At 34.8% G+C, this 25,745-nt stretch overlaps 1 protein-coding gene across 1 annotated transcript in view; it reads right to left on the reverse strand.

Annotated features, from left to right (window-relative positions):
* Positions 1 to 24,459, reverse strand: part of LOC123534816 (NADPH--cytochrome P450 reductase-like) — a 163,163-nt gene extending 138,704 nt beyond the window's left edge. Inside the window, exons 1-7 of the mRNA XM_053520515.1 lie at positions 24,400 to 24,459; positions 22,545 to 22,563; positions 21,824 to 21,965; positions 20,633 to 20,786; positions 18,670 to 18,812; positions 18,066 to 18,226; positions 16,340 to 16,343 (exon numbers count right to left, since the gene is read on the reverse strand). Coding sequence (XP_053376490.1) covers positions 16,340 to 16,343; positions 18,066 to 18,226; positions 18,670 to 18,812; positions 20,633 to 20,786; positions 21,824 to 21,965; positions 22,545 to 22,563; positions 24,400 to 24,459 — 683 coding nt within the window. The remainder of the gene's footprint in view (positions 1 to 16,339; positions 16,344 to 18,065; positions 18,227 to 18,669; positions 18,813 to 20,632; positions 20,787 to 21,823; positions 21,966 to 22,544; positions 22,564 to 24,399) is intronic.
* Between the last annotated feature and the right edge of the window lie 1,286 nt (positions 24,460 to 25,745).

A 25,745-nucleotide genomic window follows, 5' to 3' on the forward strand; every position in this document is an offset into this window, starting at 1 on the left:
TACATAGGAGACTTTTATAACTAAAAACTTATTTTATAAAACTCTCGACGCGTATTTTGTGACTATGCACCCTTTAAATTCTGTAACTTAAATTTTCTTGAAGAAGTATTGTCAGTGCTCAATAAAAATAAGAAGTGGGGCATGTCATGATGCAAGAAAAATGTTTTCAGTTCAAACACAATATAAAATCAGCTATAAAATGAGACCCTGTAGTGGTGGTTGATCTAGTTCCAAAAAATTCTGTATGTTATTTCATTACGAATGCTCCTACATGTCAAGCTGATTTGTCATGTGATTTAGCAAAAATGTTGCACAGAAATAGGAAATGCTTATCAGAGAAAAAACTGAGGATATTTGTTTCCGCATTATGCGAGTACATTTTTTCCACCATTTTCTATTTATGTCTTTTACCTTGAAATATCGGAAAGCTATTTAAACAAAACGTCGTAACAGGAAAGACGTCATGACGTTTCAAAATAATAAGATGTGTTATCGGTTTATCCATTATTTGCAGCGTTACTTTACGTAATTTTCATAAAATTACGTTTTTGACCCGAGAAATATACTATATAAGGAACGAATAGGAAGGTATCAAGGTATATGATTTTTAATAAAATATGAATAACAGCAAAAATCTTCTACATACATGTTCATGTAGTTCTTTATACGTCATTTAAAACACGAGTACATCTTACACTAGTGGATATAATGAGTAACACCGGGGAAATCATGAAACAGGCTCTTGTATGCAAAAGTCATCGTGAAAGGACTTATAAAAATAAAGCATCAATAGAGATTGACGTCCAGATTTACAATTGTGTTTTATACTGTTCTAGTGGACGTAAGAATAACATAAATATCACTCGAGTCTCCCATAATTTGTACTAGATCAGTTTTTCGCAATTTATAATGGGAAATATAGAAAATTGTTATAATTAAGATCGATTTACAAAAATGAAAATTTTATACTGTATAAAGGAGCACATTATTACTATCTCAAAATTAAAGATACTTTTACTTTTAGTACAATAACATTTCAGTTAAAAAAATGGATTGTTTTTTGTTTGGTTTAAGTTCACAGCGACATAATATATAGGTTATTGCTTTATCGGAAATATGCACGATTCTTCACGGAATATTGCGCGACTTTAGCTGAAGAACGATTTGATATTTCCGATGCAAGTAAAACTTTTATACATACGCATTTACACGAATAAATATTATGTAATATCATAAATTGTTCATAGCCTGAAGGATGACAAAACTGCAATAAATAAAAAAAAATAGTGCAATCAAAATGAATTACGTCACGCACCGGATATGAAAATTTCAGGGGTCATGTATGGAAATATTGACGATTTCGGTACAGTGTATTTATCGGAGTGAACGATGGTAATAATAGGTATAGGTGATCTATCCAACTTGTGGAAGTAGAGAAAGACCAAGGTGCCCGCGCAGCATCGTTCGGTCAATAGAAACACATACATTGTCATATTACACCCTCTTAGGCTAGCTGATGGTGTAAAATTTGATGGCGGTGTTCTCGACGATGTTTTTAACAGACACGTAATATGAACTGGACCTATACACATTCACGGTATATGCATGGGATCCTCTCTGTGGAAATGAAACAATCCTCCTTTCGCGCAACAGGCACTCTATGTGTAAACAATTTAAACATCTACATCATGTGAGTCGAAGTCGAAAATGTTGATTTGAACATATGTTTTGAATAAAAGACATGACAGGGAAAGGACGTAGCTATACAGTTGCATATTTTTTATCGTTCATTGTTTATAGTTGACACAGTCAAACGAAAATTTGAATGTAGACAGGTGGTACTGGCATGGATGAACATCGTGCGATTTTATGAAATTAATACACTTTTCTGAATATAGCAAAGTACTAATATGTGAAGTCGTTGATCCATCTTACTTTAATACTTTATGTGTTATTCATCTGTTTCCTTACAAAAGCCCTACTTTCGATTTGTAATGCACGGATTCTCTCAGTCGTGTAGCAATTTTGCTCGCAGGATCCTCTTGATTTTTGCACCGGCGCACGGGAACCTCTCGACAATAATTTATTGCTACGGCACCTCGGCTTAATGTTAGATTTTGAATGGTATTCTTATTTAAAACAACATCTCTTCTAAGGAATAAATCATGCGTTTACTTCGTAATATGCTTTATGAAAAGCAAATCAGCAATTTCACTAACATGCCTAAATTTTAATTATCAATTTACCTGTACATGTGAAACTCAAGTAACTTAAAACTAAATTTGATAATTATTTTGATACAAAGAGGGCCATTCACATAGTATCTGAAAAGGAGCATTCAGCAAGCACTCGTACATAACAACTCCTCCTCCGGGAACAAATCTGTACGGAAACATCGAATTTTCATACTGCGCCTGACATTATACCGGATGCTGTATTGTGGTGACTTTTTGAGTGTCAGTATGGTGTGCAGGTTGCAGGTAAATGTTGATATGATTTTTTCCTTTCGATTTATTTTTAATGTGCTGCTCTGGAGTTCCTATAATGAATGCGACTCAGCCTGTGAACACACAAACGAGAAAAAGTTACCGAAAAGTTATTCACAGAAAAAAGGCGAAAATCAAAGAGCTGAAAAGAAAGCAATTTGTGTCGGACAGATTTGAAATTCCTTTGTTAGTTAAATATCAATAGATCACACATTACTAATACTACATGTAGCACAGTTGGTTCATATATTGCACTTGTTACCAGAAGAAATGTTTTATCTTCACAAAAAATACTGAGTGGTACTTAATTTTATTAACAGACTGTTAAAAGTTTTTATTCAATTATACTTGACAAAAAATCGAGCAAAGCGCAGGAATAAATATACGGATCAATATACAAATTGTCTTGTAGTCAAGCATGTGCTACTGTCTCTATAGTAGCCGGGCCCGTGCATGGTAATTTTTATATAAACGGAAACATTTATAAAAACATTAGCCTTAAATAGGCACAATCTTATCTGATGGCTGAAACTATGTTTGGAGCAGGGGCATAAAAAATGTCAATTAAAACAAACTTCTGGGTTACTTCCTTTATGAGAATGTATTGTAATAAGAATAAAATAGGACGGGGCCAGTTAGTCTTAAAAACCATTTCGTTTCATCATACAAGGAATCATTGATGCTAATCATCAAAGGACGCCGCCAGTGTTGTGTCTGAAGTCATTTACTGCAATTATGATGAAATTACCAAATCATTACTGTATTGACTGTACTGTTCAATTATCCACATTAGCCATTAAAATGTTATAAATTTAGAAACGCAAGAAACAACATGTAAGCAATCATCTCTACCTGCATGACATTGACATTGCGAGTGGTGTTCCCTTACTAAATAATTATTTTCACCATAGGTTTGCACTGTGAAAGTTTTATTGCAGGTGCATTGTATCAAGTTTCACTAAATCAGTTTTTTGGAATAGGCAAATGCTAAAAGTTAATTATTCAGAGTTAGTTCACATAAACATTATTTTTATTACATCAAATGTAATGAGTGCTTTTTATTCACTGATAAAGTTTCACGTGATCTTGGTAATGTCATTTCTCAATTTCATTGGATTTGGAACATGCCTTATCGGAAAATTTACTTAGAGTACCTCTATCAATAATCGGAACACATTTTGACGAATGTTAAACAAAAACATATTTTTGCTTACAAATAAGAAAAGGAGCAAAGACAAATAAAATGTTTATATCACTTATATTGGCATTACATACATTTTAATGTTTCATTTTTGCCTTTTGTTATTCACTAAAATTATGTGCAAATCGTGGGTCCATTAACACACATTCACTGTGTTCTGTTTATGTTTGAAACACTATTCATTACACTTTACACGTCAATAAAAGTGTATCATTAGGCTAATCATACCATATGAATGTAAGCCTCCTTGGTTCAAAGTGTCCAAATATAAATAGTATATACTTTTTTTCCTTCTAGTGCATTTTCGCAGCAAGTGCTTATTTTACTACGCGTTTCAGTAAAGCAACGAAACATTAAAATGCTCGTATGAGACAACAAAGACTAATACTGTATTAGGACTTCGTTACGGGTTCTCCCTATCACTTTATTCTTTGAACGCATCTATCGCATGCTAGTTAAATACGGCGTAGATTGAACTGTCTCGGGAAATTGAAGAGCGGAAATAGTATTCGCGTTGATTTAAGAACGTGTGTTTTTCATATAAAGTTAAACCCTTTTTTTTTGTTTTGTAATAGTAACGATTATTCTTTATGTATAAGTCTCTAAATTGTTAATAGCTGAAAATTGCGAAAAACGTATAAGTAAGTGGATATTTATATGAAATAAAAACACTGGATAGTGTTCAGCTATATCGACGCCCCGTTGATCGGCGTCGATGAAGTGCAGAAGAATGTATACTTCCTCAGGTAGTTTTCATCTTGTGAACGGATTAGAACTCAGTTATGGGTTATGTTCTAAATTAATTGTTAAGGGATGAGACGTTGCAATCAGTTTAAGCGGAATATGAATCAAAAACCATAGGTACCCAGGTGATTTTGTTTATCTGCCCTTGAAAATCAGAAAATACAATACAATTTTAGGCAGATATTCAAGATCAAGGCATAGCTGTGTATTTATTTTGTTTCAGACTTCATTTGCAGTCAGTATACCAAGTTTAAAGAAATTCTGTTCATTGGAAAGACTAGGACTTTGTGGTATCATTTTGTCATGTCCATAGTTAAAGACATTTGCAACAGTCTCTATATTGACATGGGGCAAAAATTTTCTTACAGAAGGAATTTCTTCTTTAAACCTTTTTTACTGACAGAGAATCAAATCAAAAACAGAAATATGAAATAAAACAAACCTTAAGGAACCCAGCCTTGGTCATGAATTATCTGCTCTTGAAAGTCGGAAAATACTGAAAAATTCTACTTTCAAGGGCAGATAATTCAAGATCAAGTCTGGGTACCTATAATTTTTGATACATATTTCTGTTTTAAACTTGTTTCCCAGTCAGTACACATAGTTTAAAGAAATTCTGCCCGTAGGAAATTTTTTTTTGTGCACCCCTTTTTTATTTTGTTACAAATTTATTATAGCCAATACGGATTGGCATTCCCGCAAATTAATTTATGTGTTAGGGGATTTGAAAAAGGTATTTTGAAAAATTTTGAATTTATCTCGGCTTGCGCAAATATAATGCTTACTGTCCTTCAAAATTTAAACTCTCTGTATAAATTGATAGGTTTGAAAAGTAACTGTTCTTTGACAGTTTTTGATCTTTTACCTCTTTAAATCTATAAATTACCTTGTCATTGTGTACATATCAAACACAAATTGCTGTCGTCTTCAGTTACATATTTTGCAATTTATTTACATTCGCACATAATTATGTACACCGGTTATGACAAAAATCAATATTGACTTACTACAATCCCATTCCAATACAGTAGTTCGTCCTCGTATCATGTGTTCGGCTAGATTCAGTTTTTAAAAATATTAAACTTTCGCTTATGTATATTGATCATTTATAAAAAATATCATCCGATATTTAACGAATCACAAATAATGGGTCTTTAGCATGTGATATTGAAAAAAAAAAGAGTTCATATTTTTAGTTCATAATTGTCATAGCAGAGTAGGCACAGTACAAATAATTTTAACATTATGGGTTTTTTTTTTATTTAATAAATATATTTTAAAATCATTTCAAATAAAATGTATAAAAGTCAGCAGGATTACACTTAAGTTCCAATGGCTCTCAGTGTCCTTTAATGCGTCTGCAACATTTTATATGTTACGCACATAAAACATGTCTCCTATACATGTACGATAATTGTTTTGCCAAAAATGTTTCTTCGATCAACCTAGTAGAAAATGTATTTGAATCCATTTAACGTTCTTTCCTGTTATTAGTTTCTTTATAATATAGAAAGACGTTATTTAGAAAACATGTGACTATACATCTTTTTAGATAGGTGTTTTATCACTTTTTCTGTTTTAATATGAAATTAAAAGCCTTAATGAAATTTCAAATCAGTTTAACGGACTTCCTAACAAGTCTGTTAGCCTTAAGACGGCTGGCAATTTGTTTTGCCTTTGTGGGCTGATCATGGTCTGCACTGGTCGTGGTTCAGTCTGTAAATTTTCAGTGAACACCCCTTTAAATGATAAATGGGACTGTCCAAATCGAATAATAGACCAGCCCATTTTTGAAATTTAGCAGGCTAAAGGTTGATATAATAACATTTACAAGAATAAATGCTGCAGAAGCGGATAGGAACAAACGTTTTACGAACTTTTCTTCAATTTTCGCAAAATGAGTTAATTTGTAGAAAATTAGGGAGTACTGCTGCGTCGGAAATATTTGTTTACGGATTCTTCCTAAGCTTACATAATATCTAAGGAAAATAATGATTAGATTCTACTAAACTAATAAAAAACACTTAAGAATCAAGCCGACATTATCGGCGCCATTATAAATCAGACGATAAAATAATAACATGACAGACTTACTATTACTACATTTATTTTACTATTCTTGAATTTTAAACCGTTTGTAGACGATAGAATAAACAAATTATTAATTCTTCACTTCTTTGAAAGTTTGTGTTACCGCCTAGTGTGTTCTGAAAAAAAATGCGTTATATCACCACAAGTGTCCGGTATGAAACGAGCTGAAACCAGCGACTCAATGTTTAATTGAAACAGTATCTAATGGATACGTATAAATATTTTCGTCTTTCAACACGATCAGATATTGTCCCTGGTTTATAAATATGGGCTGTGACTAAATACAAAGTTGGTGCGCCCGTGATATATTACAGACTCCGGTATATACCGGATTAACTAAATTAGAACAAAAATAACTTAAATGTATATATTTTGTAACCATGGTGATTCTAACCCTAATCTTTAGTCAGTATATTATGCACATTATACACTAAATGCGTGCGGACATGCAAAAAAAATGAGTATTTTTGCCGTGCGTTCCATTTGATAATAATTCCGCGCATGCGCAAAACGGCTGCACCAACTCTGCAATGAGAAACATTCATAAATACGAAGGTCACAACAATTAAGATCTGCAAACGAAACGCTGTATTAAAATGCATATATAACATTGTATTTGAAAGCTTCTTTATATATAGTAAAGTTATTGTTAATCTCTTCAGTTACCTGCACGCGCGTTTTTAAGCTTGTATAACATAAATCATTTTTGAGTGAAAGAATAAAGTTTAGTTTTAACTGAATGTTTTTATGTCACTGATTTTTTTTTTTTTTTTTTTTTTTTTTTGGGGGGGGGGGGGGGGGGGGGGGGGGGTGCACATTTGGTAAAATATTCCAACGATGGAGCTAGCGGAAAGGGTAAGTTTCTAATTGCTTTTTACTTCTACTTTAACTTTAACAAGCCGTACTACGCAGCGTAACGGGATTATTTTGATACATAGTTTTTCATGATCGTTTGTTTTGCCGGGATATTGAAACGGTATTGGGTATTTCGGCGGGATTTGAGATTAACAACTGTTGATGCTGCAACTGGACCTTAGTATTAAAATATGACGTATAAATCAAATTCAATTTTGGTGGCAATTGCCTAAATGCGTTTACATGCGTCGATGCTGAGACCACATAATCTGGAACAGTACAGCGTAGGTCGATATCACCGTCCGTTATAGAATCGATTGGTACTTGCTATCTGGTAATGGACAAGCAGCTGCATGTAATACACAGTAGCTGGCCTTTGAATGACTATTGAACAATATCAATATAAATCTTGGTAGTAAAATAAAATCATTATGTATAATCAGCCGATAGAAGATAGAGATCTTGACGTATGTCATGTTAGAATTATACTTTACGTTTTGAAATATATATTTAAACAATGATTAATTGTTTATCATTTCATCAACCTGTTTTTTTTTATAATGTTGCTGTAAATATGGAAGCATCTCCTTTTAAGCCCGTTACTTACTCTTGATCCTAAGGCTGCTAATTTAGATTTCTTTAAAGCGAAATCGGATCATGAACCCATTCTCTCTATTTATTAAAATATTATTATTATTATTATAATTTATTGTTATTATTATTATGCCAGATTTATATTTGACTTAAATAACTGGTATGAAGTCCAGAGAGCAGTCATAGAACGTAGAATATTGTTATTTATAACCCCCGATTGCAATTATAAAAAAATATCCCCGAACTATCATTTTATCAACTTTTATTGTCCATCAGAGCTACGATGTCCAGAAACAGATTTAAACATTTAAATACTATTTTCAAATCATTCATGAATAATTAACGCTAATGCGAGCTGAAACTTTTTTTCTTTCCGTTAAAGTTTTGCTTTAGTCTTACATTACTCCAGTCAGGGTTTTTAACAAAGGTTTGATATTTTCTTTTTGTTTCTGTTCATTATTTTTATATATCGTATATTCCTGTTGAATTTGCAGTCTAGAGTATGCTTTTAAATTCCACAAAGGTATGTGCGCAATCGTCGCAAGTGTTACGTAACTTCAGTTTTCTTCTGGATTAAACGAGCACAGATTAATTATTGTCTCTGGCACAAAGTCTTGTTGATAAAGTCCACGGAGACAGATTGATAATTCTTTTTTTCGGCCGGTGCTCACACGTGTAATATTTGGCACGTGACGAGGCGCGCGACCGAAGAAAATATGATAGAATGATCAAAATGATAAGCATAGTAATGTAACATAGGCGTAGGAGTAGCGGGACCTGAAGGACACCCACAACTATGAGAGTTGGTGAACAGCATGTATTTGCCCCCCCCCCCCCCCCCCCCCCCGGCCCCCCGTTGTTCCCCGCACTTTTAATTAAAACAAGAGGATTTTTCCTAGAATTAACAGAAAAGCCCATTTGAGAAAGCATTTATATAAGAATTTGATGCAACGCAAATAGTCCAAAGATTATAGAAACATATTGTTTTAGTGTAATGAACTTTGAGAGAGAGAGAGAGATTTAACATAACTATGCATACCAAACCTGAACCTGAAAGAAATAGAATGCTTTATAGGTGACGAAGGTTTTCATATATACGCCGAAACCTAAACCGAAATAAAAAGGAAACCGAAACAAAAACATGCACGTTGGGGGCCTTAATCGGACTGAAGATGATTAAAAAGGACAGTTTTCCTTGCTCATACAAAATGTATGTCAAATAATCATACAAGCTTTTGCCGTGCAATTCCGCGGGAATTAATCTCTCTATGTATATGTATTTGTTATGTGTTATATGCTATATATCCGTTCCTTATTTTGGCGGGAAAACTGCACGTTTTTTATTGCGCTCCATGGTTCATTAACATAAAGTTTCATGTTGCCGTCATGGTTTCATATCAACAGAAACAATTCTGATTTTATTATAGAACGTAATCTTGAATGGTTCTGTAAGTTAACCAAATGAAAATGCTAGATTCTGAGCGTGAATAAATTTCGTTTCTGTTCGACGGTGACTAGATGTTTATGAAAATTTTCTTTGGAAAATAATAATATTTTGATTATGCGTTAAACTCACAAAAAGACCTTTCGCTTATTCTGGCGGACAAAAAATTAATTGCCAGCTGAGCAATATTTAATATTTAATATATCCCTGTACATCTCGTACTCTTACAAGCTCATATACTCTCCGTTTTCAAGGACAAACATGTACAAGATGCGGATCGAAATGGATATGATTAACCAATGTTGCTATTAAATATTATTTTAATAATAACAATATAAAACGTTAAATTTATACCTTTGAAAAAGAGGCCATGGTCCGTTCTACATTTTTTATCCACAGTGGTGACTAAAGGATTTTACATGCAACATAAATATGGAGTCTTAAAGAAAATGTGTTTAAGTTATTATTTTTCTGTATGTTTTCCGAATATTCACTGGTCCGAGATAAAAAAAAAATTGGCTTTTCAGTGGAACATTTACATAAACTGATATTTCTGGGTCCTAAATATAACTTAAAAATACAGAAATATTAACAAGATTATTTAGGAAACCCAATGTTTCTATTTCTAAACGGTCAAGATAGTTTTTGTAAGTATGAACATATTTCAACGCTTAAAATAATTTATTGTAAACGTAATAGGTGGAACAGACTTTACTTTTAAATCGCTTTAACCGGATTTCGGACAAAATTCCCAATCGGACAAAATCCCTCTGTTCAATTTAACGAAGGCGGACAAAATCTCTCTGTTAGTAATTTTTCAATTGTATATCCAAAGTTTCATTCCATTCTGTTTGAAATTGATAAATTTTATTTTAAAACTTTTAATTGTGTTAATCTTATTGAATTTTAGAGGTTATTTTTTTTCAACTTTTCAAAAAACTAAAAAAAGAGGATTTTGTCCGATTAGATCAAATTAAGCAGCGGATAGAGGGGATGGGAGGGGACTTTGACCATGGTGGTCTGGGGACTTTGTTTTAACACTCGTTTTAACCAAACTTTACCTAGTTTCACATGACATCAAAATATCTGTCGCGAAAAGTAAAACAATTCTATGAATTTATATATATTTGCAATATTTTAATTGGATAAACGTATCTGTTTATTATATTACAAAGAAATATGTACAACAAAGTTTTAGTGAAGTTTATTCTTGATCAATCAAGCGCCAGCAAATAATCAGGGAAGCAGTATTGAAGATGTTGATAAACTCCTGGTACAGTTATTTCTGTGTGATAACCAGATTTATTATATGCCTATATAAATTTTGTCAAAAATACAGGTGTATTTCACACTGAGTAAGTATGAATAAGGCAGAAAACATTTCCGTATTGTACCTTTTGTATTGTACGTTGCGGAACTATTTTTATTTAATATGCATGACCTGACACAGTTCTACAAATAGTGCAGACAAAATTTTCACTCCTTTCTGTTCTAACATCGACAGACATTTAAGATTTATTCGATATTAAAACAACAAACAAAAAAGTGCAGGTATATAATAAAAGGGTCGTTACAACAGTACCTTGATCTGGGATTTTGTATTCGGCAATCGAGGATTTTGCAAAGACGGATCCGCTCTGGCAAAATCCATTCGATCAGAATGCAGCATCCCAGATCGACTTACTATAAAAATAATGTTTTCCCTTTAAAGTAATTCATTGTTTGTTTGCACTTTAATTTTTTGTAACAACCAACGTAAGATTTTCATGAAAGGTTACTTCCGGCATAAAATTTTAACTATTTTCTTGGTTACAAGTTTGATCTAATTCTGACGTCGCACACTATCCACGCGCAAATACTTATTAAAAACCCTAATTTATAAAAGATAAAAAAACATACAGTACTTTATTAAATATATGTCAGTATTGTTATACAATAATGTCAGGAGGAGAAAGTCTATTGATGTGCAACTGTATAAAATATCTGTGTTTTTTCATAACGTTATGCGTGGGAATTTTTGTGTATACTGCTTCCGTTGCTTGTGACGTCACTTCCTTTAACATATCTTTGCGACGGAGAGATAGCAGAGTGCTGACTGCAGAAGCTTCCGGCTTTTTCCTTCCGGCGTTTTTGTAAGCGACAAATAGCAGCGTTTCTGGCCCCCGTAAATGACAGGGTCATCAAGCCAAAGAGAACAGTAGCAACTGTGGCCAGACCGCCAACAGAAGCCTGGAAGGTTGTTGTTTCTGAACACTTGCTACAGTTTTTTCTGGCACCTGTAAATTAAACAAGAAATGCTTAGAGAAACTGTTCAGAAAAAAATCATTGGCGGTAGAACCAAGCGTTTTGATCATAATTTGTAAGAGTTTTTCCTATTATAATTATTGATGCAAGCGACACATTCTGACAGAAAGACGCACAACGACGGAAAAGTATACTAGTATGATACAAGAAGGACTTTCTCTACTGAGCTAAGATCGGTCTTGACGTGAATTCTTTTTTTTTTATGTCACAGCCAAATTACTAATATAACATATTTTTTTTCAAAACACATGGTTGCCATGAGGTTGCCATGACTCTATTAACGCAAGACAGCAACTGCTATGTATACAGATTAAGTTACAAGAATATTGATACCAACTTTTTCTTGTGATGTTCACAGAAGTGATGACAGAGGCATCTGGAAGTCCATGGATATCACGCTTCTTTCTCGATGGATCACAGTGTGACTGAAATTATGCAGTTAGATATAATTATTACATGCATCACGTTTTTTTTTTGTCCATTTTCTTTGTTTTTGCAAAAGGTTGATCTAAAATTCTCAAAACATACAGCGAAATCTCGAGAATTGTCGTAGTAACCAAACGAGATTTTGTTTCTTGATAAAGACACTATATTCTCATTTTATTTTATACGCATTTGTGCGTCTGAAAAGGTGATATGTGACTTCATAAGAAAACGGCCATCTCCGATTTTGTTATTAAACTTTCACATAGCCGGAGACAGATTTCCATAGGCATTGACTAGGTTCAGGCAGAGTTAAGCGGCAACACTTTCGGTCGCTCTATCAACAGCTTCTGTTTCCAAAACACCAAAATGCTGATTAGTTTGTACTTCGTCACACCAGAAATGTATATGATAACAGAAACTCGCGTCGTGAAAATAACTGATAAATGTAACTGCAGTGGCAATTTATGATAACAGCATATCGCAGCACGCCAATGGCGAATGAATATTTGAGCCGCGCCATGAGAAAGCCAACATAGTTCGTTTGCGACCAGCATGGATCCAGACCAGCCTGCGCATCCGCGCAGTTTTGTCAGGATCCATGCTGTTCGCTAACAGCTTCTCTAATTGCAATAGGCTTTGAAAGCAAACAGCATGCATCCGCGCAGTCTGGTCTGGATCCATGCTGGTCGCAATGGCACTATGTTGGTTTTCTCATGGCGCGGCTCATTTATGATAGCTAATGGCTTTACGTCAATGTCAAGTAAATATTAATGTAAGTCGCGTCACACCAAAGGCCTGTGAATATTTATGAAAAAGCAATTCGCGTCACACCAGTGGCGAATGTATATACATGATAACAGAAAATCGCGTCACAATAACAGCCGTCTTAAGGTAGTTCTACACGTTCGGGTCAATTTTGTTGTCTGCAATGTAAAATTTGATAAAATCCTGACTTTTTCAAAATTTCAGAAACACGTGAAAAAAAAAAATCGGCATATAAAAAAGATACGGGTATGTTGGGGGTGGGGGCGGTATTTTTCTTGCTAAACTGGTTTAAAAGTTTTGAACCTCATGCAAGTTACCATAATGGGAGATTAGAGGAAAATCACAATATTGATAACATTTTCACGACAATGTAGACTTAAGTGGAACTTCTCAAAGCCGTTAGTTAACGTATACTCTTTCATACAAGGAAATAAAAAGAATAGGTCCGCGTGCTTGTTTTTGAGACATCTGCCCATGATTAAAGGAATCGGTACATTCGAGCTGATTTCAAGGCGTCATTTGTAACAATTTAACGTGTCGTATTCATTTTTAGAAAAATAGTAACTTTGCCGTTTTGATAAATTCATTCTAGGTTTGCCATTAAATCATTATATTATCCTTGTCGTACGCCGAGTCCAGGCTTTAATCGGTAAAATGACGTTACGCTCTCACTCTGGTTTATCAAGCGTGCAGAAGTACCTTAAAGGCAAGATACAAATATGAATCCTTATGAAGTCCACCGGACAAGAACGGATGCAAAGCAAGGTTATATATTCAGTCATGAGAACAAAATGTTAGAGCTGAGGTATATACCTAGATATGGACAAAATGGCATGTTATATAAAATTTAACAATGTTCGAGTTTTATAATATTCTGTCGAAAAAGGATATTAAGACAATGTCGATGGTAAAACGTTCCCGTCCCGTCTAATCACGTTTCGGCCATACCGTTCCGGTCATTATACTGTCTTATGGGGCAGATGACGTCACAATAACTTAACGGAAAATTTTCAATCCGTTCGTGTCCGTTCGTATGCATTTCGTTTTCGTTTCTCATGCAGCGCCTGCGCTCCTTGTCCGGCGATGTTCGTTCCATCTGGTGGAAGATTGTGAGCATGTTCAAAATTTGGAACGTACACTACCGGACAACGTTGTCCGTTAGATGCACGGTAGTAATGCGCTGGTATGCGTTTTGTTCGTTACTTGTGCGTTCCTTATTCTGTACTTGTCCGGTTCGCATTCCGTTCTTGTCCGATGGACCTGATTCACGACCGGACTACTACCGGATATGCAAATGATGTAACGGATGTAACGTATGTCCAACGGACGATAACTGACAATACATTCGTCAAACGTTCGAAGAACGTTTTGTAAGTTTCTCACGTATAAGCTTACGTTTTACGCGGTACAAGTCCGTTAGTAGTACGGTAATGTCCATTAATTGAACGTTGTTCTTCCTGTAGTCATTGTGCGTTTTGTCCGTTATATGCGCCTCATACACCGATCGCGGGAGCACCGGGCAGCGGCGGGGGATGCCTTCCGTCACCGGATAACTTTCTGCCGCAATTTTTCTATATGTTGGGCGTCCGTTAACGCTATACGGTGTAGTGTGACTGACGCATTTGAGAGATACTCAAATGATGTAAAATGTAAAAAAAAACTTACGGCTCCACACTGGCCAGGGGTGGTAGAGTCGGTATCTTCCAAACATAATGTGATGTCACATTTGAAGAAAAGCGCATTAGCAGCGTTCACGGGATTTTTTGTAAAAGCGGACATTTCAAATTTCGGTGAATAGGCTATGTAAGTCTTTGTACCACCACTCTGAAAGAAATATGAAAATAGAGCATTAGTCATACCACAAACTTAAAACGAATATGCCATAAAAACTTGATGTTAATGAGAAGACCTGTTGAACGTGCTTAATTTAGTCAGCCCCAGTCAAAGAACTAAAGTATACTATACAAAAACCGAATATTTTAATGCCTACATAACCGAAGACTTTCTGTCGGACGGTAAATTAATAAAATCTGTGAAAAGATCCTTTGGAAGCAAATAATGCAAACAAGACGAATATCATTTGCGAAAAATGAATATAGAACTGTAACTATGGTGAGATAAACAATTTGAAATATTTTTCCGCAAAAGTTAAGGGAAAAGTACAAAGTATAATATCTAATTATTTGTTAGACTTTTATTATAAAGTTTTCATCTTGCAACATAAAAATATTCACATAACATAAATATTTTGATATAGTTATTACTATAAGTCTCTACACATATTAAGCTCTTCGCATATTCATATGAATCCAATTCAAATGAATTAAATCAGCTTACATTGCTTGATGACCCATCTCTACTGAAACCAACATTTGTGTAGACGTTATCAAAAATATCAACGTTGTCGAAGCACCTGTAAATATAAATTACACCGCGATTACCTAGCATAAATTGTTTTCCTATACAGTAATACCTCTCAGTCGCAAATACCTCCGTATCAAGACCGATGAGAGGAAATGCTTAAAAAGACCAGAATTGTGTCCATTGGACACATACAGTGCCATCCTCTAAATAGCGAAGTTTTCAGTGAAGACCATCCTCACATGAAGAGTGTTTGACTAAAAGTTTGAAGCAAATTGCATTCAGATAAGGTTGTACATCTGAGCAACATTGAATCCATTCTTTAAAATAGTGTATGAGGAGTTCTCTGACACACCAAATTTCTTCACTATGGCCTGTTTAGAGAAAAAGTGAAAAGGTCATAATTTTAGAAAAAGATGCCACTGGACTGGAAAAAAGTCCATTATCTATGGGCATCTTTACATGAACGTTCTTCATCTGTGGAACTTTTAAGCATATCCTTTCTATAGTGTTTAAGGCAGGCGTTTGACACACCTTATTTTTCTGCATATTCTATAAAGCAAAACTGTCAAAGGGTCATAATTGCGATAAAAACAGTCACAGAAAAAGTTCTTATTAAAGTCATCTGCACATCAAGTTTGTTCATCTGTGAAGGTTTGAAGCAATTCAGGCTAATAGTGTGGGAGGAGCTTGACACACAAGATTTCGGGACGTACGGACGGACGTACGCACAGCAGCAACGCTATATGGGTGTTCGCTCTAGAGAGGTTGCACTGTATTTAGATCGTGATGTAAATTACTAGGTAGGATTGTTGATCCAGAAGTTCATGTGGACTGAATCCTGAAATTATGCACCTCTAGCTACGAAGTCATCTACTAACGCGATAGTAAATTGCAATGTCAGGCCTGGGACTTGTTCCATAAAATTTCATAAATCTCTTTTAAAACACATGTCTTTCCTAGGATATTAATGGTATCATTTTAAAATGATTCTATTGATTCAACAGTAAGTCATGTTTTTCTCTTGCTCAGGTTCTCAGAATAGCAGAATAATTTAGATAAATCTACTTAACTTGATATCATCAAACACCTTACACTCGCGTTTTAACTTTGTCCTAAGCGAGCTTCGTGAAACGGACCCACAACATTCTTACTTACAAGCAAGTGTATTTATTATGTGTTCTAAATTCGTCAAATTGTATGGTTTTCGTTAGATTCTGTACTTCGAAATCTCACCAGAGAAATGCTAGTTTTCAGTTTTATTATCGTGCAAGTAAAAAAATGCCATCCATAACGTATTGTAAATACAAAACAAAGTCTGTGCGTGTGTACATGTAAGTACGTGCATTTTTGATCATATTCTTCTACAAGAGACTGGGTGTAGTAGTAGCTTTAAACAATATAATGGTTTCGATGGCGTAGTGGGGAAGCGTCCGCTTGGAGAGCGGAAGGTCGTGGTTTCGAACCAAGGCCGCTTCATACAAAAGACAATGAAAGTGAAAAATGATAACATAAGTCTCCTTGCTCGGCGCTCAGCATTTAAAGGGAGACTTGTTTCTCTTCTCTCCTAGCTTCGTGGCGATGGATTCTGCCAGCAATGAGGCGTAGAGAGTGATTAATATATAAGTGATAGGACTTGCTTCACAATTCACCCAAATAAATTTGTATAAACTAATATACTAGTAATGGTCTCTTACCCGTCAGTTCCGATAAAGGTAACAGCAGGGGAGTTGAAGGCTGCCACTTTGTCAACGATGCAGTTCGTTATACGAGCTCCACTAAGGTCCATTTTAGCTGCGAATAGAAGTTCATATAGCACAATCTATTACAGTGTATGCACATAGAAAGAAAATACTAGGAAATTCAATTTTTTTGTCTCTAATGACCGCATGGCGAAATATGAAAACATAGTGCCATCACACTCATACGAGTTTCTGAAATGAAAACACCACCTTGAAGCATGAAGGGGATGACCTCCAGTTCGTGCAATAACAAAGAGAAAAAACAGAAAAATCTTAAGATATCAGGGGATTATTGCAGTTACTGAGAGATTATAATTGAGCCGTGCCATGAGAAAACCAACATAATGGGTTTGCGACCAGCATGGATCCAGACCAGCCTGCGCATCCGCGCAGTCTGGTCAGGATCCATGCTGTTCGCTTTTAAAGCCTACTGCGATTAGAGAAACCGTTAGCGAACAGCATGGATCCTGACCAGACTGCGCGGATGCGCAGGCTGGTCTGGTTCCATGCTGGTCGCAAACCCACTATGTTGATTTTCTCATGGCACGGCTCATATGTTATGGAAACACATAAGAATTCAAAATTAAAAAAGTGTTTGTCACGGGATACCGAAGGTAAACTGCCTTAATTGGAAAGGTTTATACAAACGACCCCTTAATTAGTACGATCTTCCTCCTTGGTGCATTGGTAAAGATGGTACGAATTATTTATTGCCGAGGCAACCCGGGTTCGATTCCAACGCAGACGTGATTTTACTATTTTTCCTTGATCTAATATTTTCTTAAATAGTCAGAAACTAAACCTCATATTTAAATGTTCATAATATAACCAAACTTCAATTCTAAAAAAAAAGATATCATTTTGGAGCCCAGTCTCTTAAAATAAATTTAAAAAAAAAACGCAAAAGAGCATGATCATATAACTGTCGTGTAGGATTTTCATTTAGTTACAAAACTTAAACTTCCCAAGATCTAAGCAATTTAACGTATTCAGAGAAAATTGATCATTCAAAAATAATTCATTTATTTGATTATTTTATCAAACATACTTACACTCATATGGGCTGATTGTCATGGTGAATTTTAGTTGGGCTGTTTCGCCGAGATCCATACTGGTTTGGTCAGCCTTGGTGGGACTGTCTACTACCGTCATACGGAAGTTGTAAGTTGTCACTGGGGCAGCCGTTTGTGACAATACTGGTGGACCTTGAAAACTAGAGAATAAAAATCTTACAGGATAAGACTCACTTTTTCCGTAACACAGCATTTTACTCTCTTCATTGAATATTTTGCGGTAGCCGGACGTAGTTGAATACAGTTAGTGAAATACATGCTGTGTATCATACAGAAAATGTGTAGACCTGTACCTAACAGAAATGCATATAAGTGTGGCATTATTCTTTGGTTGACCCATTTGAGGCTCAAATGCCTCGATTCAGAAAAACATGTCTTAAAGCAGTGCATTGTCAATTAGTTATTTGTTTCTAAGCACATTCGTTGACCAGTGCAAATGCTGATTTAAAATTGATTGAAGCCAACTCAGAATATTGTCTTATGATTGGTCAATTTCAGATATTTGTGCTACGCACTAATTAATCTGATGACTGAATTTTGATCTTAGTTTAATTATAGAGAAAAATATTAAAACGAAACTTACATTAGGCTTCCCTCCACTACAACATTAACGGAATCTGAAGTAAATGATTTAACGAGATACTCTCGGTCCGTGCCAGATGTGCCGGTAAGTGATGCAAGACCCCGTACATAAAAGCTAAACTGACCTGTAGCGGCGTCATCAGACTGTAAAAAAGAAGAAGCATGTTACATGTTACATGTTTTTCAGTGAATTATGGAAATGTTAGAGTGAAACATAAAACTGGTATTTTCCAGCTGAAAAATATGAAATATATTTTTCTCTGGTAAGAAACTATCAAACTGATAAATTTATTCAAAACATTAAATGTATGTTTGTTTTACATGTAAGATGAAAACATATTTCACTCATGAACAGCATATCTTACATTTCACTGGTGTCTATGCCACTCGTGAAAACATTCCACTGGTGTTCACTCGTATCAAAAAATAAATTATTTCTCTCTTTAATCGTAAGTGGACAGGATTTTTAAGGACGCAAATGGTATACATTCCCGGTGTCTTGACCCTCCTGGAAAATTTTTCCCTGGTGTCACAACTTCGTGAATAAAAAAAAAACAGAATTTCCCATCAAAAATTTCATCATCACTTCGAAAATAAGAAATCCAATATTATTTTACAAATTTTCCCATGATATGAATTTTACGAGTATAGCGGGGGTACGGATGAACAAGGATGAAAAAATCATTATTGGCCTTGACTAAGTTTAAGCCCCCTGCCAATGACTCGCCGACTTCTAAAGGGTTATTAAAATATAATATAAATCATGTATTGCCGATGTGGACGTTTGCCGTTTGATCTAAAATGTTACCAGATCTAACCAGGAGGAGGTCTCCACATTTAGAACCTTTTATTTATCTATTTATTTATTTGATGTTAGATACAGGGCCTGTGGTGTACCGTTCTATATGAGTTCATTTATCCTTGAATTGAATTTATGATACACAGCAAGTTATGTTTGGATTCTCGGTGCCGCAGCACGTTATAATAATGAGTTTTGTACTGTGTTCAGCTGTGAGATTGCAGCGAATTCATTTATTCGTGAATTGATTTTACAAAAGTATTATACACAGGAGCCGTAATACGTTATAATATGATTTTTGTACTGTCTGTTCAACTGTGAGAGTGCAGCTTTAAACGTTTTCTCCATTAACTTTGAAAATTCTAGGCGGGGTCTTGATCCCCCTGACCCCGATTAACGGCCGTGACTGTTACACCATTTTTTTTTCAAAACACACTCTTCACACCTGTGAAAAATAGGATCATATTCTTGATAAGTGTGAAGAAAATAATCTACTTCACACAGACCGAACGTATTCTTCATTTGTGATCGATCTTACATTCTAGGTCGACATAACATTTCAGCTTTTGAAAGATTGAAAGAAATTCTTTTTTCTTTTGCCTAAATAATATATAGATTCTATTCTAACGACCATCAAATAACCTACATACATGTAGAGCAAAATCTATCTCGGGTTATTCTGCAATAAACCACACGCGTGCAATGACGTCATCCGATCCAGGTGCGTAGCACGGTCGTAAAAAGTAGTTACCATTTTTTCTAACACTGTTGATACTAGTATGTCGTGTTAGAATCGAAATAATAAGTTCCCAAGGGTGATTTATCGTAGAATAACCCGAGATTTTCGTTCTTATGCGAAACAATATATCACTCAGGCCTACAAGGCCACTTTACAAATGTCTCAGGCTATAAAAAAAATGCTTCGCCTCTTTAGAAATGTCTGAGGAAATTCAAAATGATTTGCCTCTTTCAAAACAGTCTAAGCTGATGTTTAATCCGTCCTCCCAGTTTTTCTACCTTTTTATAAACAAGACAATTTCGATCATCGCGTTTAAAGGTAATTTTCTTGTACTGTAGATGTATTTTATTTATTTATTTTACGGAAATATTAAATTTTTAAATGTTAAAATAAAATGGTCTTTTTCATGCGACGGAAACAATATACCGTAAAAAAGCATCCTAGGTCGCTACCGCCAGGACTTTCAAACGTTGGCGCCGACGGTGTCGTATAGTCAATCTGTACAGAAAATTCCACATATGCTTTTCCAAGTGGAGTTGTACCGGATGTCAGTGGCACTGGGGATGTACCTGCTTCGTACCTTAAAAAAAGGTTATTAATTGGCAAAAGCAAAAAAGCAATAGCAAAATAGTCAATTTCATTTTAAAAACTTATAAATACTGTTACATCTTAGTCACCATTCTCTTTCACAGAGTTATCCCTCCTGGCCTCATTTTAACATTGTCAAAATCTTAGCAAAATACGTTTAACGGCTACAACTATGGATGACGTAACGTAAAAATATTAAAAACATTGAAAAAAAGAGAGAAAAAAAAACAAACAAAGTAAGATTTTGTCATTGTCTGCGCTGGTTGGCTACAAAATTATATGGACCTTATATTATTGCCTGTGTAAGACAGGGTTTTTTTCAAATCCGGATGTCAGCGTAGAATGCGCTAGGTTTTATTTACCCTTAAGGGCTGGGAAAACATCAGCCTTACCCAGGCAGACATGTTACATGTTAACTAGTTCTTGCCTACCTAGCTTATCTCTTCTTATTTTATATTAGCAGTCTGACATCGACTGGATTACCGCAAAGTTTTTTTAGTACAACTGATGGTTTTAGTGCCCATCTATAGCATTATGTACATAAAACTGGAACCGTTAAGGTACTAAACCAGTTTGATGTTTGTTTGAACTGCCGTAAAGTCGATTTTAAGGAACTGTTTTCAAAATATAACTATGAATAATTATGAATGTAACAATTACATGAACTATTCAATATCTACCCGTAAAAATGCAGCTGTACACAAACGGTACAATTAGATATAAAGACTACCATATTTTGTCATTATGCTTGAAACTGAAGATTTTCACGTTGAAATACCGTCTGGTCTGTGACGTCGTGCATTACAGGCGTGGCAGAGCATGCGTATTAAAGACAATTGAGATATCTTACACATAACAGGTGCCCGTTGGTGTCTCCTCTCCATTGAATTAACGATCAACTAACCATAGTTCGAGTCATGCATAAGTTTGCAGCCTTCTCTTAAGTTTGAACCAGTGGTATTAAGTTGAATATTAAGTTTTCATAGACAACACAATTTGTCCAAAAGGAAAATACTAAGATGCATTTACTTGCAAGCATTGGCTGATGTTCCTGGGTCCACTTGTCCAGTGTTGGTGTTCGGTATGGCTGCGGCTGTCACTGTGTCAGTATCTTTGTAGATCCTTATATCAAACTGGACTATCCCTCCAGAGTGTATTGCGCTGTATTGCACTTAAGTAGACATCACGTAAAACATTAATGAGCCGCACCATGAAAAAACCAACACAGCGCATTTGCAACCAGCATGAATCCAGACCAGCCTCCGCAACAGTCCAGTCTGGTCATAATCCATGCTGTTCCCTTTCAAAACCTTTTACAATTAGAGAAACCGTTAGCGAACAGCATGGATCCTGACCAGACAGCGCGGATGCGCAGGCTTGTCGGGATCCATCCTGGTCACAAATACAGTATGTTGGTTTTCTCATGATGCGGCTCATTTAAAGATATCCAAATCTCTGACTTTAAAATTTACTCTGATAAGGTCAAGATACCAACTTTAGTGTAGAAAATCCTCATTAAATATATTTAGCTTTAGTAAATAATTATATAAACTGACTGTGAGTATTTCAGCTATATTCGTTATTAAATCTGATGTCATTTGTTACAAAATTTCCAGTTTTTTGCGGAAGTACATGTTTATATATGTTTTGTGTGCATTGTTTTCAAACCGAACATACAATACATCTTGAAAACCCTCGTCACACATGGAATAAACGATATGGAACATCAACAACGTTTTGTTTTACTTACGTGACTGGGCTCCATAGACCTGCAAGTAGAAGAAAAAATAATCAGTGTGACTTTTTTGCAGTTAAACAGACATGGCTTGTGGTGCATTGAAGATATGTATATATCCTGAACAGATATAAAGATTCTTATATATCAATTAATCTAACACTTTTAAGATGTTCTTTTATATAAACAAAGAGGGATTTTACCGTGTATTTTCTTGTCGATTAGAACACGCTTCGCAAAATGATCTATTTTGGCTATTCCGGTTTACTCCCTCCTATTTAAAACCGCACTTTATTCCAAACGTGTCAGAATGGAAATAGATTTTAGTTTTGCTTGAACAGCCATCGTGATTAGATTACTAGATATACGCATCATAACTCAAAATCGTGTTTAAATTGCCAACAAAGCATGCAAAACTAAAATATATTTCCCAAATAAAAAGGCAAATTAAAATATTTTGTATCAATGAAACTTTAGCATTACACACAACAGAAAATGCAATGAGAAAATTAAAGTACTCACGCAGTCCACACAGAGTAGGCATGCGAACACTGTTACAACAAGCAGCATCTGTAATTAGAGAAAAAGTTTCAACTCACTAATAGCAGCTTTTATCGACACCAACTATTTAAGCACGAGTATGTAGCCCAACATCTTCATTAAATAGGAAATAGATACTCAATGTTATACAAATTTTGAATTAAACTTTTAAAGGCGCAATTCCTTTAACGCAGTCACTTAGAGTCAAACTACTAGTTTCTTAAAAAATGATGTGCTAAACATTCAAAATAATTGACCACTATGCAAGCTAGACCTGCAAGCCACCACTGCATTAAAGAAATATATACTGTACATAATAAAGCCTTGTATTAATATACATGAATATGATGAAGAGGATATATGAGTTATAAAAACACAAATCACGTCCGGGAGAGTATTATCGTATTTGGTGTACTATCATATAAGACATTTCCAAATCAAGAATATTTAACAGAACGGTGTTACATTTAGATTCTAATTGCGCGTTCAAACATGGCTCGATTTGAATGCCAGTTAAACTAAGAAGAAGGTCAAGCTCTGTATATTCAGCAACAGTTGATGCGCGGACCGGTAAAAGAGTATTATGACGTCAATTATGACGTCAAATTGCCGTATGACGTCCGGTTCATTACTCCTCGCGGAAATTAAGTTCAGCATTACTTTTATTAAAATATTTTAATGAGCATGTGAGAACTAAAACAATCAATGCCTTCTCGTGGTTTATCGCGTAATTTACCACGGTTACACAGATGCTTCAATATTTAACCACTTGGGTTAACGCCCTCGTGGTTCAGTTAACTATTTCATGTATTTTTTTAACATTTAAGACATATGGGAATCGAAAAAAAAAACGATTACAGAATCAATTTTTGATATTTTTTAGACACTCTGAATCGATTATACGCAATATTGAAGTGCTTTAAATATATTAAAACGTGGCTCTGCTATATATTATTTCTTAAGTAACGCATAATGTAAGCACTTCAAATATCAAAAAAGGCCAGTGGCCTAGGTAAACTATAAAGCAAAAACAATAAAAGTAATAAAAAATATAGCTACCTTCAAAATTTCCGAAATCCTTTTAATAAAATCTGCAAATTTACATGGTTTACTAAACACAAAATAAAACTGCGATCCACCCAGATACATACAGTTACGGTAGAATTAACAAAGAGTATCGTATATTCTCGTATTCATGTTATTCCTATAAAGGAAACAGTCACTTCACCTTATAACGTCTTAATTTATCTATCACTTTAGTTTTAAAATGTATTTATTCATTTATTTGTTCATTCGATATCTTTCATCCATTTCTTCCCTTCTTTTGTACAATTGCCTCTAATGCATTCTCTTCACTTTCAACAACTAACCAATCCAACCATCCCTCCATCCTTCCACCGGCTCTAGTATTTCCCTGAACATTTAATAGTAGTTCAATAAAACAGAAAAACAAAAAAAAACTAGAAAAGTAAAGCTTACTAGAAGATCAGAAAAGCATAATTGATTTTGTTTAATATTCTATCAAAGCGTTGACATTGCGTTAAAAAATACATTAGTTTTTTGTTGTTGTTTTTTTTATAAATATTTACATTCGCCCTATTCTTTCCCATTGAAAATTTTTAAGTTCATTTTGTATGAACAGCAAGAGGAAAGGCTCGAAAGTTACGTAAACGCTGCTAAGTGATAAGGAGCCGCTGTTTTGAAGACGTCCGCGTATAGTCAGAGAGAACATTCCTTAGAGGACGTCACCGCTGTTCCGTCTTGTGAACAGAATGGCCAGGAAGCTAATTTTAATGTTAAATGTAATAAAATATGTGCAAATCATAATATAGCCTTGTTAACAAATGGAAAGGAAATATAATGTAAATATAAGAAATGAACGACAGAATAGGATAGGCAAATTCAATATCAATCGCTAGCGCGATTCATGTCTGTCGTTCATATCGCATGGACACAGAAAAAAAAATCTTAAATAGACTGAAATGCTTCGTTTTCTCTCTGCTCTATAATTGCTACATTTGCAACTATTGTAGTGAAACTTTGCATGATTTTTTTTCATGAAACAGCTACAGATGTTTAAGAAAGACGTCATCACTATAAATATAATACAAACAAAATCATACAAAAATGCATTTTGCAGTTCTATACCCGAAATTTTAGACTTTGAAAAGAAAGCATGACGTCACAATTTAGACACCAGTTTGATGTAAATAACGCATGAAATGACTAGTGAACATTTGACATTTTATAATTCTTCTTTAATTACAGTGGCTGCTTCTGTTAAAAGTTTAATATAGATATTAGAGTTCGTAAGAAAAATTGTTAATCTTTTGTCGGAGCGTTGATGATAACGGACACACCGTGTCCAACTGCGAGGCTGCATAGATATTGCCCAAAATTTGAAGTCTATTTTGAGATGAAAATCAAACCAGTTAAACTAGTGATGTTTTATAAGCTGGTATATACTATTTAAGGTGTCTCGTATCACGCATCACTTAAAAGATGCAGTCGGTTACATATGAGTGGACCTAATTTTGAGTTAAGTCGACTGAAACAGTTTCATCACGCCCAAATACATGCAAATAAATTATTTACAAATTTTTGTTAAGCAGTTACAAACATGTTTAATATCTCACAAAGAGGTTTCAAAATGTGGGATAAGTTCAGAAAATGTTT

This window comes from Mercenaria mercenaria, chromosome 12 (assembly GCF_021730395.1).
Source record: "Mercenaria mercenaria strain notata chromosome 12, MADL_Memer_1, whole genome shotgun sequence".
Taxonomy (NCBI): domain Eukaryota; kingdom Metazoa; phylum Mollusca; class Bivalvia; order Venerida; family Veneridae; genus Mercenaria; species Mercenaria mercenaria.